Raw genomic sequence first — 16,254 nt, 5'->3', positions numbered from 1 at the left:
TAAAATTATATCAAAACAACAACTACAACAACAACAACAACAGGAAAAGCATAAAAATAAAGACCAATATATGAAGGGGCAAAGTTCCCTTACAGGCAGTACCTTATGATTCCTCCTATGTTTGGGTAGAAACAGGCCATGAGCACGCCAGCTCCCACAATAACTAGATTAAGAATCAACACGTGGAAAATGCTAAAAGTTGAGAAGAGAGTTTGGAGGAAGAAAAAATATAAAAACAGGAAAATTATAACAATTAATATGAGAATAAAATTCATTATTATCATCCTTAAAATGAGAATGTCTTAAACTTGACAATAAAATCACAGCATAAATAGAAGGCAACAATAGTACTCAATACTGGTGATGGGACAGTGATACTGGCCCTTTTGTGCAATTATATAAATAGGTTACATTTTGTAGGAGCAAACTGGTAGTGTGTATCAAGGTTCACATTCTTTGACACATAATTCCATTTGGGTGGAAAATCATAAGAAAATAATTGAAAAAGCTATTAACATAAAGATATTTGTGAAAAGACAGAAGCATCCTAGATATATGGCAGGGTAACAATTTACTTGATGGAATATATTAAAAAACATTAAAAATAAGTAATCACTATTACCTAGATGGTAAAAATCCATCTAGGCAACTTGAGGAAAAGTTAGTTAGATTTTTACTACACAAGAAAATCTGAAAACACTTGAAAAAATATCAGAAGGAAATACACTGAAAAGGGTGTAGTGACTGTGTTATAATTTGGGATTTGGGGTAATCTTTGTTTCTATATTTAACAAATTTTGTATGTTTTACAATATTTCTTTGTAAAGTGTTTACTTTTATAATTAGAAAAATAAATTTTATTAAGGGGTAAGGCAAAATGGGCAGGTTTTTATTTTTCAGATCTAGTCATTTAAAGCTATTCAGTATTTACCATGAATAGAATATCTGCTAAATAACTTGAACTAGATGTTAACAATTCAAGGTTTGGGAATCAATTCTGGACACAAATAAACATAATGTAGATGGAATATGATGCTCAAGAAATAACTCCATTTCCCCCAAAAATGATCCTTAAAAGCCAAATTTACACATCAAAGCAACATTTTGAGCCCAAGTTATCAGAGGTTAATTAATCCTAGGTAAAGATTACAGAAAGAATTAAAAATAAGGAAAAGTATTTACACAAATAAGTGGTTAGTCATCCATCTTGATGAATTACAAAGATATTCAGGCTTCCAGATCTTACTATTTATCCAGAAACTCCAACCTTAAAATTGCTTCAGAGCTTTGAGAGAGACATTGGTTGGGCCTTTGTTATTTCTATATTGTAAAAGGAATCAACTTTGTGTATTTTCCAAAGTAGTGGTTCTCAAAGTGTAACCACGAACCCCAGGGAAGTTCCCAATTCCCTTTCAGGAAGCCCTGAGGTAAAAATTATTTTCCAATCAGACAAAACATTACTCGCTTTGCAAAAGCATTGGTGGGTAAACTGCTGCCCCCTTAGCATGGATAGAGGCAGCTTCACTTGTCTGTATTCTATACTGTATTCTTTACTGCCAAACACTCTCAAAAAAAAAAAAAAAAAGTTTTATTAAAAATTGTCCTTGATAAAGGAGTAAAAATTATGTTTTATTAAATCTCATACTTTGAACATACATCTTTTTAATATTCTGTATGATCAAATAGCAAGTATATAATGAAGCACATCTGCTGCATACTGAAGTAAAAAGGCTGTCTTGAGGAAAAGTACTTGTGCAACTGAGCTGGGGGACAACCCTGCCGTTTTATCCAAAGACTGCTATTTTTACTTGAAAGGCAGATAAACTATGGTTCTTCAGACTTGGGTATTTGACAGACATTTTCTTGAAAATGAATGATATGATCTTATCATTTCAAGGAAAGCAACTGGTAGTTTGTGTTGCCAATGATAACATTTGAGCTTTCGAGCAAAAACTAGAATTTTGGAGAGCTTGTATTTGCCACCATGAGAGCTCGACAGTTTTCCAATAAATATCTAAAGACTTTTGATATTAATGAATGTGGGTTTTGAAGTGTGCATAATGAAGTGTGTCAACATTTGGAAGGTCTACAGAACTCACTGAACCAATATTTTCCAAAGGATTAACCCTGATGTTATAAAATCATGCATGGGTAAAAGATCCAAAGTGTAAGATAGACCAATGGATTTTAATGTAACTGAGTTTCAGATTCAACTAACTTTTAAAAAACTACCACTTGTCAAGGTTTGGCATAGTATCAAAGAAGAATATCCATAATGATCTGAAAAGGCTATTAAAAGTACTCCTTGTTCCAACTGGGAGGGTGTATTTTCTTCATATATTTAAACAAAAATTACACATTACAACAGAATGAATGCAGAAGAAGCTAGGAGAATCCAATGATCTACTAGCAAATCAGACATTAAATCAGTTTTTTTTTTTTTTTTTTTTTTTTTTGCGGTACGTGGGCCTCTCACTGTTGTGGCCTCTCCCGTTGTGGAGCACAGGCTCCGGATGCGCAGGCTCAGCGGCCATGGCTCACGGGCCCAGCCGCTCCACGGCATGTGGGATCTTCCCAGACCGGAGCACGAACCTGTGTCCCCTGCATTGGCAGGCGGACTCTCAACCACTGCGCCACCAGGGAAGCCCCCATTAAATCAGTTTTAATGTCATTAATCAGTTTTGAAAGGTAAAAGGAAAGTTTTTTTTGGAAATCGTTATTTTTCAAAAATGTTATTTATGTTAACAAGTAATGGTTTTATTATTGCTTTTTAAGTAAATTAATAAACATTTAAAAAATTCTGTTCTAATTTTTCATATGTTAAATATTGATGGATATAACCCACATAAGCTAAAGTTCCTGGGGGTCCTCAAATAAACCTTAAAAGTGTAAAGGGGTCCTGAAATCAAAAAGTATGCTCCAAAGTATGCAGTCTGTAGAGTACTTGTAACTGTAGGATAAATGATAATGTCTTCTTGGTGGCAGGGGAAGAAATGTAATGTGAACACAAAAGGGAATTCCAGACTTTTTACAAGAAGAAAAAACATTCTAACAGCCAACATTATGCAAAATAATGGCAGAAAACAGGAATAAGGCGTTTACCTAGAATTTTTTTCATCTATTACTTCTCCGTATTTATTTTATTTTGGTGAATGTAAATAGAGCAGGGTGTATAAACACAATAGGAATAATATTTACTGAAATCCAATAGGAGAACTGTAGCTGCTGCTATTGTCAATGCTAGAAGCCTGGTAACTCTCGATTTCTGCTTTTAAAAGCTTTTTTGTTTTTAAACCTACACATTTATAACTAATTATTTATTAAATGAGGGGAAAGACTGCATTAGTTCACTTCAAATAAACTGGTTAAGACCACTTGTTTAGCTGGTTACCGTAAATGTAATTTTTTTCAAATTTTATCCAAAAGTTTTCTTCATTTAAGATCATTTATTCCCAATAAAATAGGTCAGGACTAGGTACTTTTTACTAGAATGAATCTATAATAAAACTTAATTAAGAGTAGGAGTTAACCAGGGGTCCACAAGGAAGTTTCAGGGAAACCTGAAGCAGTATTTGGAAACTTCTCTTGGATGAGGGTGACTAGCTTTGAACAGATTTTCAAAAGGACTCACAACTCCTCCATTACCAATAAGAGATTAAAAATTACGGCAATAGTTACAGAAGCAAATAAGAATTTAAACTTGTTATGTATCTCACCTTCAATCCTAAACAATGATCATTTATGTAAAAATGCATGAATGTGAAATATACAAGTAAATATCAATAACCAATAATTAAAAGAGTTGCTTCTTATTAGCCATACAGGTCCTACATACTATTAACTTCTTGGCAAAGAGTAGATTAATAGTGACTAAATCATAAGATAAATATAACTGGTATCAGAGCTAACATAAATTCACTGGAAGGAATTAACTTTAAATCATTCTGGACAAGGGAGAGGCTTCTATTTTTAAAGCTCTTCTGGGACAAGAACACCAATGATCTATCCTTGGTGTTAGGCAAGTTTTTCATTGTTCATTAGGCAAATTTTTATAGCAAAAGGATCAGTCACATTTTAAACTGACCTGTTTGCACAGTCATTTGTTGCTTGGCACATCTTGCTGGTCAAGAGAAGAGCCCTTACCTAGGATAAACGTCACCGAAGATATGGCCCAACAGCTGGACACGAGCCAAGTAGCCTAGGAGTGGATATACAGTCATCATCTGGAACAGCAGGAATATCCTTGCAATGAAGGACAGGATGTCACTGCTAGGGAAGTTGTCTAAAAAATTCTAATCCAAGAAAGATAATAATGTTACAAATCAAATTCAGTATATACAAATTTATAAAATGGAATTTTTTCGCTTCGTTTGAACATGGGTGCCACTCAAATTGTGGTTTGTGGATGGGCGTCCATCCACAAACTGTTTGTTAACTATGATTCTTCAATGAGCTAAGTACAGAAATTGAAAGTTAAGTGTTTGGAAACTTAAAGACATTTGACATTAGAATAAAAATGTGGCATTTTACGAAAGTATCAGTCTGCAAATGATTTGATATTGAAACAACAACAACAAAGAAGACCTTGTCCACCACTGACAGTCTGAGAAGTACTGCTCTATAAGGTTCAAGCATAAATTTGTTTGAATAAATTTAAATAGCTAATTCAATGCTACTTCATCCTTAATAGTTCTCTTGCTTTTCCTCCTCTGAAACACTGTTACACTTTCAAAGTAAGATTATAGAATAAGGTGAGAGTGTATCTATCACCTACTATCATTATTATGTACAGTCTATCAATAAATAGAAAAGAATTTATTTCTCCTTCCTTTCATGATTCTTTTCTCCATTTTCGTTAGGCATCTAAGAAAAAAAAAGCTAATCACTCAGATTTTTTTTTCCTTGCAAATACAAATACCACAGATATTCTTATTCCCAAGGGAGTGGGCTTTATATGGGATTGTTCACATCAGGGGAATTTTCAGCAAACATTTGGCTGCCAAAGAACTTCTGGAATCAAGGAAATCAAGAGAACATTTCAAGCTATCATAACAGCAATAACTCAAACCTATTTATCTTATAAAGATGAGAACATTATTACCACTATTATGCTGAAAAAACCTTTATAATTCATCTGTAATAAATCATATTATATACTCCACTACACTATTAGAGGAATTTCTTCTGCCTAGAAAGAAAATCACCTGTGCATGCTATTTCTTGTGAGAAATTCTTCAGTTACATAAAACTAGAGATTATACTATTCCCAGGTTTATGACAGGCCAAAGCAAAGAAAATATTATTTATGGCAACCTTTTAGTAAAAGAATGTTTCTTTTATTCTTTCTGTCTCTCCCTCTGTCTTTTTAACAGTCAAATAGTCTTTCTTTGCTTTGATACTTGACACATAGTACCAAAATGGGTGTCAGACCTATTATTACGGACTGATGAACTAAGACACCAGTTTATTCAAGACATTTCCAGATCTGGACTTTGGAAAATAAGGGAATTGAATATAGTCTCTGTGGAGGGTTTATAAATTCAAGACTACTACTAGTACAGTTCTCCACACACCCAAAAATACTATGCATATAATAGGAATCATTTATTTGAGTACCATAAGGTGCCAGCATGCAGTAGGACTTCTCAGAGAGTCCATCTAAAAATCTATGGAGTATCTATTATAATATTTAATGGAAGAGGAAACCGAAGCTCACAAGGGAGGGGAAAGGTGCTTAAATTCCCACATGCACGGTAAATAGTAGAGATTGTATTCAAACTCAGGCCTGTCTGGTATTATATTTTGCTACTGTATCACACTGCTTGCTCTGCAGATATGAAGGTGTAAACAATCACACAGAGAGGGTACGCAGTGCCTTACCTGCTCTATACAATCTTTGGATAATGGTGGTGAAGGAAATGAAGCAAAAACCAGGACTCCAATATAGAAATAAGTTAATGTCACCAGTATATAAGCAATGGACAAGTCCCTCACCTGTAAAGAAAGAAAAAAATTTCCACAATGTTGAATAAATTTTTAGTAAGTAAGTATGCCTGAATAGGCTAAATAATAAGACTGACAAATAAATATAAGATTTATCTTTTTGCTCTGTGTGCCTGTGTATACCTCCTGGGTATCCAGTTTGCTCAGAGAAAGTAGTTAAAACAAGATCCACATACTTTACAATTAGTCTGACAACTTTTTAAAAGCTATTCTGGAGTATGTAGACTAAGCTACCTGTTGGCAGACTTAGAAAGTTAACATAAATGGTGATTTAACATGATTGAAATTCTGACTTAATTTCAAAATGTAGTTCATTTACCAAAATATAAAATATTTAACTAAAATAATAAAGCTAAGGGACAACAAGAAATCAAGAATAGGTTACTTTCTGTATGATTTATGGAATTAAAAATTTTTTTTTCTTCTAGTGAATTAACTTGTTAATTCATCAAAGCACGCCTAGACCAAAAGAGACTGGTATATATTAAAATATATTTAATAAAGGAAAGCTAACGCAGACAATAAGCAGGTATTAAAGACAAGCTTAATAAACCTAAACAGTAAACAAAAGGAAATCAAAAGGCAGCTGTTCAAACAGCTGCACAATCTTATGATTGGAACCAGTAAACAAATGGAGAACATTAAATAAATTGGATTGCTTTCTTCCACTGCTGTTCCCACCCTCCCAACCATCCCCATGCAAAGTAAAAAGCTCCAAGATATTTAATGAAGCCAGCTGTCAGATCCAAACAGAACAGATCCCACAGCTTATAAATCTGGTCTCCATCACCACTAAAGTTATGGCCAAATAATTCAGCACAACTAAATTATGGCTATAAGCCTATTCAGTTTTCATTTTAAACACACATTACTTTGAAAGCTAAGAAAACAGGTAAGAAAATAAATTATATATAATTTTGCTTTAGTTTGATTCCACAGTAAGAAAACTGGACATTTGGTATTAGAGAACATTTCTGATTTTTGGGAAAACGTTCCTCCTTAAATGGGCTAAAGCAATAGTACAGAGTTATAAACTTAAATGTTGATAAATTCACTTAAAAAGCAAGTAACAAAATATGAGAAATCCAAAGTTAGGTCTAAGTTGACAATCAGCTTGAAAACAAAACAGGGATTTCAAACCCTAAATTAGACAGTGGATAGGCTATGGAACTACAGGAACCTGGATTATGGAGATTGCTTCCAGCCTTTTCAGAGTTTCTAATTGTGAAGGAGAGGCTGACCAAACCTCCAGGGAAGTTCCAAAGTCTTTCCTCTAGTTCTTGAAGCTCTAGGGCCCATCTCAGGCTAGACTTCAGTCACCCCTTGGGTTGCCTGATGGTCTTGTGTAGTATTAACAGAAATGAACCAGGCAACTCTTATTTTCATATCAAAGGGTAGTAGTCTCCCATTATGACACTTGAAAGTCATTCTACCCTCAACCTACTCAATGTCACTCAAGAACAAAGAAGTTTTGCAGAACGCAAAACCTTGGAAGGCCAAGAAGGCTGCGTCAGAGAGAGCTATATATAAAAAAGGACAGCTACCATTTCATGGAGTCTTTAGCCAGTATACCACATGATCAACACATTATTTTGGGCAGGTTTCCTGCAAAGATGTGTATCTTAGCAAACTTTGGGGAAAATCTGATGAAGATAAAAAGACAAAGATGCAAGGCCTTCCTGATAAGATAGTTTCCCCCTTCTGCTTCCCTGTTCTTATAGTACTGTACACATATCTGAAATGTAGCATCTACTATGCTATATTGTAACTGTCATGAATTTTTATTATAAAAGAATCTATATATATGATATGAGGATATCAACTGGAAAGAAAATGTCCTTTGACACCCAAAAAGTAGTCAAGGTTAATAGTTCTTCTATCATGTTGGTATTTTAATTTTTCCGTATCTACGTTGGTCCACACTACTAGACTATGAGACCCCTGAGGACAAGGACTGTGTCTTCTTCATCTTTGTATCCCCAATCCCCAGGACAATACCTGGCACATAGTAGGAACTCAGTAAATGTAGGTAAAAATAATCATGCTGTCTACAATTATTAAGTGCTTCTAGGTACTAGGCTCTGTGCAAAGCACAGTACATATATTATCTCACTTAATGTAGGTACAATCCTTTTCTTCATTTTATAGATAAGTAAACTAGTGCAGCTAGGTTATTTTCTCTCTGTTTTTTTTTTTTGGTGGCGTTGGGTCTTCATTGCTGCACGCGGGCTTTCTCTAGTTGAGGTGAGCAGGGGCTACTCTTCACTGCGGTGCGTGGGCTTCTCACTGCGGTGGCTTCTCTTGTTGTGGAGCACGGGCACCAGTAGTTGTGGCACACACGTGGGATCCTCCTGGACCAGGGCTCGAACCCGTGTCCCCTGCATTGGCAGGCGGATTCTTAACCAGTGCGCCACCAAGGAAGTCCCTACAACATTTTTCATGGTTACACAGTGAACAGTTGGTGAAGTCAATATTCAAACCAAAGACTTTCTGGCTCCAAATTGCATGCCCTTAGCTACTACAATGGAGAGCTAACCAGTTTCTAATACATTTGTGTCATAGTTAATAAACAATACTAAAGAAAACGGTGAAAGAGAGGTAACAAGTTTTGAGTAACAAACGATACAATAAAGCACACATATAGATGCGAGAGAAATAACTATAATCAGAAAAGTTCTATTTCACAGTAGCATAAATGTACATTCAGTAGAACTAGGTCAAGAGTTACATATCTGGGGACTTCCCTGGTGGCGCAGTGGTTAAGAATCCGCCTGCCAATGCAGGGGACATGGGTTCGAGCCCTGGTCTGGGAAGGTCCCACATGCCACAGAGCAACTAAGCCCGTGCGCCACAACTATTGAGCCTGCGCTCCAGAGCCGGTGCTCCGCAACGAGAGAAGCCACCACAATGAGAAGCCTGTGCACTGCAACGAAGAGTATCTCCTGCTCACCACAACTAGAGAAAGCCCACGCATAGCAACGAAGACCAACGCAGCCAAAAATAAACAAATAAATAAATTTATATATTAAAAAAGAGGTACATATCCGTTTTCATCTGAAAATACTTTAATGAACAGAAATGATATTTTAATATAAAAAGCAGCTGAGGTTTAGCACAATCCTGGGAAACATGCCACCTATGAAGAGCATGCACACATGTGGGCTTTGCTATTCTCTGGCTTGAACACAAGCCATCACTATTCTAGGCCTGGAGATACGGCCTCTTAAAAGCCTGTTTAATGGAAAATGGTAGAAAAAAACCATCTTTTAGAAAATGAGGCTCAAAGTAAAAAAATATTCAAAAAACAGGCACAAGTGACCATATGAACTGGTAATGTGTCAAGAATCCTACACATTAATAAGGTAACTTATTCTGCCTCGCAAATAAGCAGTGGCTAGCAGGGCTGGCACTAGAGAACTAATGACAGGAAGAATGACAACTGGGACACAAGTGGGTCTGGGAGCACATTCTGTTTCTCAAATACGTTTTATAATCTATCTGTTCCACGTACTGTTCATAGTGAAAATACTATCCAGTGGAGCATTTACTAAGAAAATGACAGACCTACCGCAAACATTTACATAAAAACTTCTGCTGATGTATATAGTTGAGTAAACGACACAGATTCATAAGAAGCAAGAAGTGAATAATAAATTAAGATATAAGGCATCTCAAATAGTTTTTAAAGAAGTAAGCAGGGCATAAAACTAAACAAAGATAGGCAAAACAAAACAAAAAAGCACAATATAGGTTCTGATTCAAACATGATGAGGAAATTCAAACAAGATGAGGAAATACCATATCCAGGATGGTTATAAAGAATACATATTCTGATGATAAGAAATGAGTTGGATGATCTTCAACTCTACAGCTTTTTTTTTGGTAAGGTATGCCTTACTAAAAATAGAAATTATATCTCATTTAGTTATACATATAAAAAATTACGTTTGGTGAAAGAAAACCCATGAAATTAAGTCAAATTTGGAAAACCTGGAAGATCTGAGCACTACACCTGTGTAGGAGCCTCACTGTTCTCCTTCACAAATGTCTTTAGATCCATGTCCAACTATAGCTTATATAGAAGAGAATGAGGCCTTTTTATTCTTATATCTTTTCTATTTTCAAGCTTTTTTTTTTTTTTACTGATCTGTGAGTGACTAACTCAACATCAACATTAAGAATTCAGAGTTCCTGACAAGCTTCATATTTTCTGACTTAAATCTCAAGAAAATATTGTATCATGATATTAACAAAACATCTGTGAGTCAAATTACTTACTGACACCTGATTAAAAGTACAATCATTAAATAAATCAAATGACAAAGTTTTTCTCAGAATATAGTACCATTTAGTTTAGCTTAATTTATGCAATATATAAGTATAGTCAAAAGGAAAGTGTTCTATATTTACAAGTATTTAAACTGCTTAGAATTTTGCTGGCACACAGTGCTTCATAAATATTAGCTTTATCATTAGTAATTATTAATATTTTAAGAAGTTAACATGAAGCATAACTGATTTTTTGAATGCTGGGCCGCATTTCACATACTAGTTTCAATCAATTAAGACAGTAAGAAGACATCACCCATTTCAACTTTTATTTTTAAGCCTTTAAAAAAATATCTTCCACAAGGGACAAAAGTTGAGTTACACTTCATTAGCTGAACCTCACATACTAGTTCTACAAAATGCTAGTCCCCAAACTCAGTAGAAACAAGAACTCATTTTATGGTATTTACATATGGAATATGGATTTCAAGGCCCATTTGAGTGTTTTTGTATGAAAGGCAGGCAGGACTCTTCCTATGTCTTTCGGGGACTATGAACAGGAACATTCATCTCTCTACCCAGTCCGGAGCTTCTCACACTGAGGAATGCACACCTTCAGGTAAACTGGTGTAAATTTCCAGCAAAGCTCTTCCTCTTAAGAATTTTCAGGAGCAAAAAAGCTAAGTACAGACAGTCCTCTCTTTTCATGGTAGTATGAGACTGTGAAAGCGCCTGGACACCTTTCTGAGGAAGATACCTTCGCAGCTGCAGCACAGTTGGGGTCGGTCTGCTCCTGCCTCACCACTGTTTGCTCTCACCCAGGAACAGGTCAGTCAGGAAGTTGTGCTGCAGCAAAGGCTTGCAGATACTGGGAAGACCCCTTTAACACCTCACCAAGGGAGAATCACTCCATCCAGCCACAGCATAACACCTCTGGAGAAGGGGTGTGCTGACTCGATCAGAGGCACAAAGGAAAAATATCTAAAAACGAAAGGACCAGTTCAGAGGCCAACTAAGACTCTGGGAGTCACTACAAGAAAAACTCTTTGAGATGAAGGTTCTAAGACTCTAAGATTTTTCAAAGTTGGTTCCAGATGAAGATCTGTAAGTGATTCATTGACTTGTACAGTCTTTCAGAGACTGTTAAGCAGATTACTTCCACCAGTATTGAGCAGTTGAAGTCACCAGTGCAGCTGCTTATATCAACTATTTTAATAGATTAATGGTTGTTAAAAAAAATGACCATGCAGTGCGATCATAATAATCAATGGGAAAAATTATGATTGTTCCGTGATGCTTCCTCTTTCTCACGGTATAATTGTAAGAGCAAACTTCCATTCTATGCTTTGGTGAACTGTCATATTCCTTTCTTCTAAGTTTTCATCAGCTTCCAACATTTCATTTTTTGTGCTTTCAATGTTGTGAAGTATCGCTAAGAATTCTTTCAATGTGAAGTTTTTTGATAGTGTCATTTCCTCTGCAACATCTTCAGCCTTTTCATCACAACCACTTTCTTCATTCATGTTGATAAGTTCACCTTGCCTAAGTTCCTCTGGCTGCATACCTAGAGTCTCTCGAACGGCAGCAATGTCAACATTTCCACAGTCAAATATGTTTGATTCAAATTTCATTTCCACCATTATGACTTTTTGTTTCATTTTTGCACTTTTGTGTTTGTTTGCCAATTTCCTTTTGATTCGCCATTTTTGTAAAATATAATGTGGGTTTACCACCTGGTGACAAGGAGGCAACTGAACTATCTGCTTTGTCATCCGGATGTAACGTGAATAATAGATGGGCAGTGACCAACCTCTGACAGATTTTGAAAGAAGTGGTGTGACTGGTAACTAATCATGTTGTGCATCTGTAATTTATGGAGTGAATTACGAACTGAAGGGCTAGTAGTTACTACTTTATGCAAGTACTCATAATTCAAATCCTGTGGCAACCTAAATTTGAACCATGTGGTTAGGGGGTACTGACATAATTTAACTAAGCCACAGTAACTGAAATTCATGCATATGGGAGCTGTGCACACTGAAGTCTGCCTGTAATTTAACTCATTATTTTCAGACTGTTTTCTAGTAAGACAAACTAATTATGAGCACAATAAAAATATGCATGAGTGTTTAAGATAAAACATGAGAGTTCACTGAAATTGTGTTCTTCACCCCCAGATACCCAGCGTATACAAGGTGTTGTTCTCTGTCATTAAGGGGACTTTGGTGGTAAAGTTTACCACAGCCTTATGGATAGAATGACCCAATATACATGAGAATCCAACTTCACAAAATGTGTTTCTGTGGTACTTGGTCTAAGCTGGCATAGTTGATAAGGATAGATAGGTGACTTGGCTGACACCAAGGTATACACTGTTAATGACATACACTATTTCCTGTAAAGATAAAATAGATTTTTCCCACATATCTCTAAACTTGCTAAACGTGTGGTAGGCAGCTTAGTTCAAGTCAGGAAATTTGTGAAGGAGAGGAATTTAAGAGTAAAGGCCATAAAGTTTATCCTCAATTTTCCCTCTACACCCCAAAGTTCCAAATGATTATTTAGGATAAGTAACATTTTCTTCCTATTCCCTCAAAAGGTTTAAAACTGTTTATGATAAAAATACAGTAAGACTAAACATTTCCAAAATAAAAACCCTATCTAAAGTGTGAGGGATACAGGGAAAGATAAAAACTCTAAAAATACATTTGCCTAAGAAAAGTTATAGAAACAGATAAAAGAACTTAATACTTTAAGTTTTCCAAAAGTCAAAGCAAAAATTGAAACAAGAATAGTTATATGACACTTACTGTCAAACAATGAGTTTATTAAGAGAAACTTTTTCCTAGCCTTGAACACAGGAAATTTTCTCTCCACAGTCTTTGTATAAAAGATGTTGAGCAATTTAACAAAGACTATCGCAATTACAGTTCTTAATAAACAGTGAAGCAACATTCTGCATATGGCTTTCTTGTATTACCCTGAACCTTTGGTAAAAAGCCAGTTTTAACATTAAAATCTAGTGCAGTGATGAGAGAAGAGAGAAAGAAATAACTGATGTGGTTCAGTTATATATTTTTCTGAGACTCTAACATTAATATCATAGGAAGAAATCTTGGAGAAGACTTAATATGTTCTCATTGCAAAACAAATTTAAAGGCACTAGAAAAAATCTGCGGGATACTCTCCTGTTAACAGAAAGATCCACAGTTTGTAAACGTCAGGAAAGCAAGGGTAAGAGAGGTAGAAAAGCTAAAAACTTCTAGCCCCTACTATACACCAGGTCATGTTAAATACTTTTCCTATTTTATAATATTTGATTATGATTAAAAACTTGAGAGGTAGGTATCAAATTAGGCCATTTTTATATACAAAGAAAATGAAATTTGAAGATCACCAAGCTAGGAAGTTGGGAAAAATCAAGGTTTACTCAATTCCAACACCACTCACAGGTAATATGCCAGTCGTATGTAACCAGGTAACAATAAAGATGAAAATGGAAGAGCTTGACTTATATTCTTGCCCTAATTTGAGACCTAACTTCCTTCTACTTAGAAAGGCCCTCATAATGACTCTGCCAAACATTACTTGAAGCCTTCTCAGAATCCCCAGGCACAGTGAACTCTTCTTTCCTTTGTATTTCAGTAACAATTGTATAGACTCCTATTAGAACTTCATCATCTTTGTTTACATGGTTAGAAGCTATCAAATAGAATTCAAATTGTACAAATAAGGCCACAGGTAACTGGTTAAATTTTGCTTCCTTTGGGTTTAGTTTGCTTGTCTTTTTTCCAGTGTCTTAACATAGAAGGTTAGGTTACTGATTTGAGATCTTCTTTTCTAACGTAGGTGCTTACAGCTATAAATTTTTCTCTAAACATTGTTTTAGCTGCATCCCATATATTTCATTATGTTGTGTCTTCATTTTCAGTAATCTCAAAGTACTTTTCTAATTTTTCTTGTGACTTCTTTCTTGACTCATTAGTTATTTAGGAGTATGCTGTTTAATTTCCACATATTTGTCAATTTCCCAAATTTCTTTCTGTTATTGATTTCTAACTTCACTGTGGTCAAAGAACATACTTGGTATGATTTCAGTCCTTTCAAATTTATGGACTTGTTCAGTGACTCAGCATATGGTCTATCTTGGTAAATGTTTCATGTGCATTTGAAAAGAATGTGCATTCTGTTCTTGTTTGAGAGAAGACTTTTATAAATGTCAATTAGACCAAGTAGGTTGATAGTGTTTTTCATGTTTTCTACATCCTTATTTGCTATTTGTTCTATCAATTATTAAGGGAGGGGTGATGAAATCTCTAATTATAATTGTGGATTTGTTTACTTCTTGCAGTTTTGACAGTTGCTGTTTCATTTACTTGGAAACTCTGTCACTTGGTGCATACGTGTTTAGGATTATTATGTCTTCTTGATGAATTGATCCTTAAAGATCATCATATAATGTTCCTCGTTATCTTTGGCAGTACTCCTTGTTCTGAAGTCTACTTTGATATTAAGACAGCCTCTCCTGGGGCTTCCCTCATGGCGCAGTGGTTAAGAATCCGCCTGCCAATGAAGGGGACATGGGTTCGATCCCTGGTCAGGGAAGACCCCACATGCTGTGGAGCAATTAAGCTGGTGCGCCACAACTACTGAGCCTTTGCTCTAAAGCTCACGAGCCACAACTACTGAAGCCCGTGCGCCTAGAGCCTGTGCTCTGCAACAAGAGAAGCCGCTGTAATGAGAAGCCCACGCACCGCAACAAAGAGTAGCCCCCGCTCGCCACAACTAGAGAAAGCCAGGGTGCAGCAATGAAGACCCAACACAGCCAAAAATAAACAAATACAAAACAAACAAACAAAACCCCCCAGCCTCTCCACCTTTCTTATGTTTAGTGTCTGCATGGTATATCTTTAAAGTAAATTTCTTGTAGACAGCACATAGTTACATTTTGTTTTTTAATCAGACTGACAATCTCTGTCTTTTAGTTGTAGTCTTTAGACCATTTTTAATGGAATTATCTATACTACTCAGTTTGAATCTATTATCTTTCTGTTTGTTATCTATTTGTCCCATATAGTCTCGTTTCCCTTTTCCTGTCTTCTTTTAGATTACTTGGGTATTTTTAAAGATCCTATCACCACTATTTGCTATTATCTGTACATCTTTTTTTTTTTTAGTGACTGCTCTACAGTAAACTATGGCCCATGGGGGAAATCTAGACCACTGTCTGTTTTTGTAAATAAAAAGTAAAAACAAGAGAACACTCCCATTTACCACTGCAACAAAAAGAATAAAATATCTAGGAATAAACCTACCTAAGGAGACAAAAGACCTGTATGCAGAAAATTATAAGACATTGATGAAAGAAATTAAAGATGATAAAAAAAGATGGAGAGATATACCATGTTCTTGGATTGGAAGAATCAACATTGTGAAAATGACTCTACTACCCAAAGCAATCTACAGATTCAATGCAATCCCTATCAAACTACCACTGGCATTTTTCACAGAACTAGAACAAAAATTTCACAATTTGTATGGAAACACAAAAGACCCCGAATAGCCAAAGCAATCTTAAGAATGAAAAACGGAGCTGGAGGAATCAGGCACCCTGACTTCAGACTATACTACAAAGCTACAGTAATCAAGACAGTATGGTACTGGCACAAAAACAGAAAGATCAGTGGAACAGCAGAGGAAGCCCAGCGATAAACCCACACACATATGGTCACCTTATCTTTGATAAAGGTGGCAGGAATGTACAGTGGAGAAAGGACAGCCTCTTCAATAAGTGGTGCTGGGAAAACTGGACAGGTACATGTAAAAGTATGAGATTAGAACACTCCCTAACACTATACAGAAAAATAAGCTCAAAATAGATTAAAGACCTAAATTAAGGCCAGGCACTATCAAACTGTTAGAGGAAAACATAGGCAGAACACTCTATGACATAAATCACAGCAAGATCCTCTTTGACCCACC

At 35.7% G+C, this 16,254-nt stretch overlaps 1 protein-coding gene across 25 annotated transcripts in view; it reads right to left on the bottom strand.

Annotated features, from left to right (window-relative positions):
• The window catches only part of SLC38A9 (solute carrier family 38 member 9), a 137,478-nt gene that overhangs the window by 35,151 nt on the left and 86,073 nt on the right, over positions 1-16,254 (bottom strand). For 12 of the 25 annotated variants that reach the window (XR_004486147.2, XR_007476420.1, XR_007476421.1 and 9 more), the window contains 3 exons: positions 5,881-5,994; positions 4,144-4,292; positions 103-192 (listed from right to left, as the gene is read on the bottom strand). Coding sequence is in view for 7 of the 25 variants with exons in the window: in XM_004275147.4 (XP_004275195.1) it covers positions 103-192; positions 4,144-4,292; positions 5,881-5,994 (353 nt within the window). In the remaining 18 variants the exon portion in view is untranslated. Of the gene's footprint in view, positions 1-102; positions 193-4,084; positions 4,293-5,880; positions 5,995-16,254 lie in introns of those variants that run through there. The other 13 variants (XR_004486159.2, XR_004486160.2, XM_033437865.2 and 10 more) reach the window with 8 other exon arrangements.

Source organism: Orcinus orca, chromosome 3 (assembly GCF_937001465.1).
Source record: "Orcinus orca chromosome 3, mOrcOrc1.1, whole genome shotgun sequence".
NCBI lineage: Eukaryota > Metazoa > Chordata > Mammalia > Artiodactyla > Delphinidae > Orcinus > Orcinus orca.
Note: the sequence above shows the minus strand (reverse complement) of the source record. Positions and strands in the feature narration are given on the sequence as shown.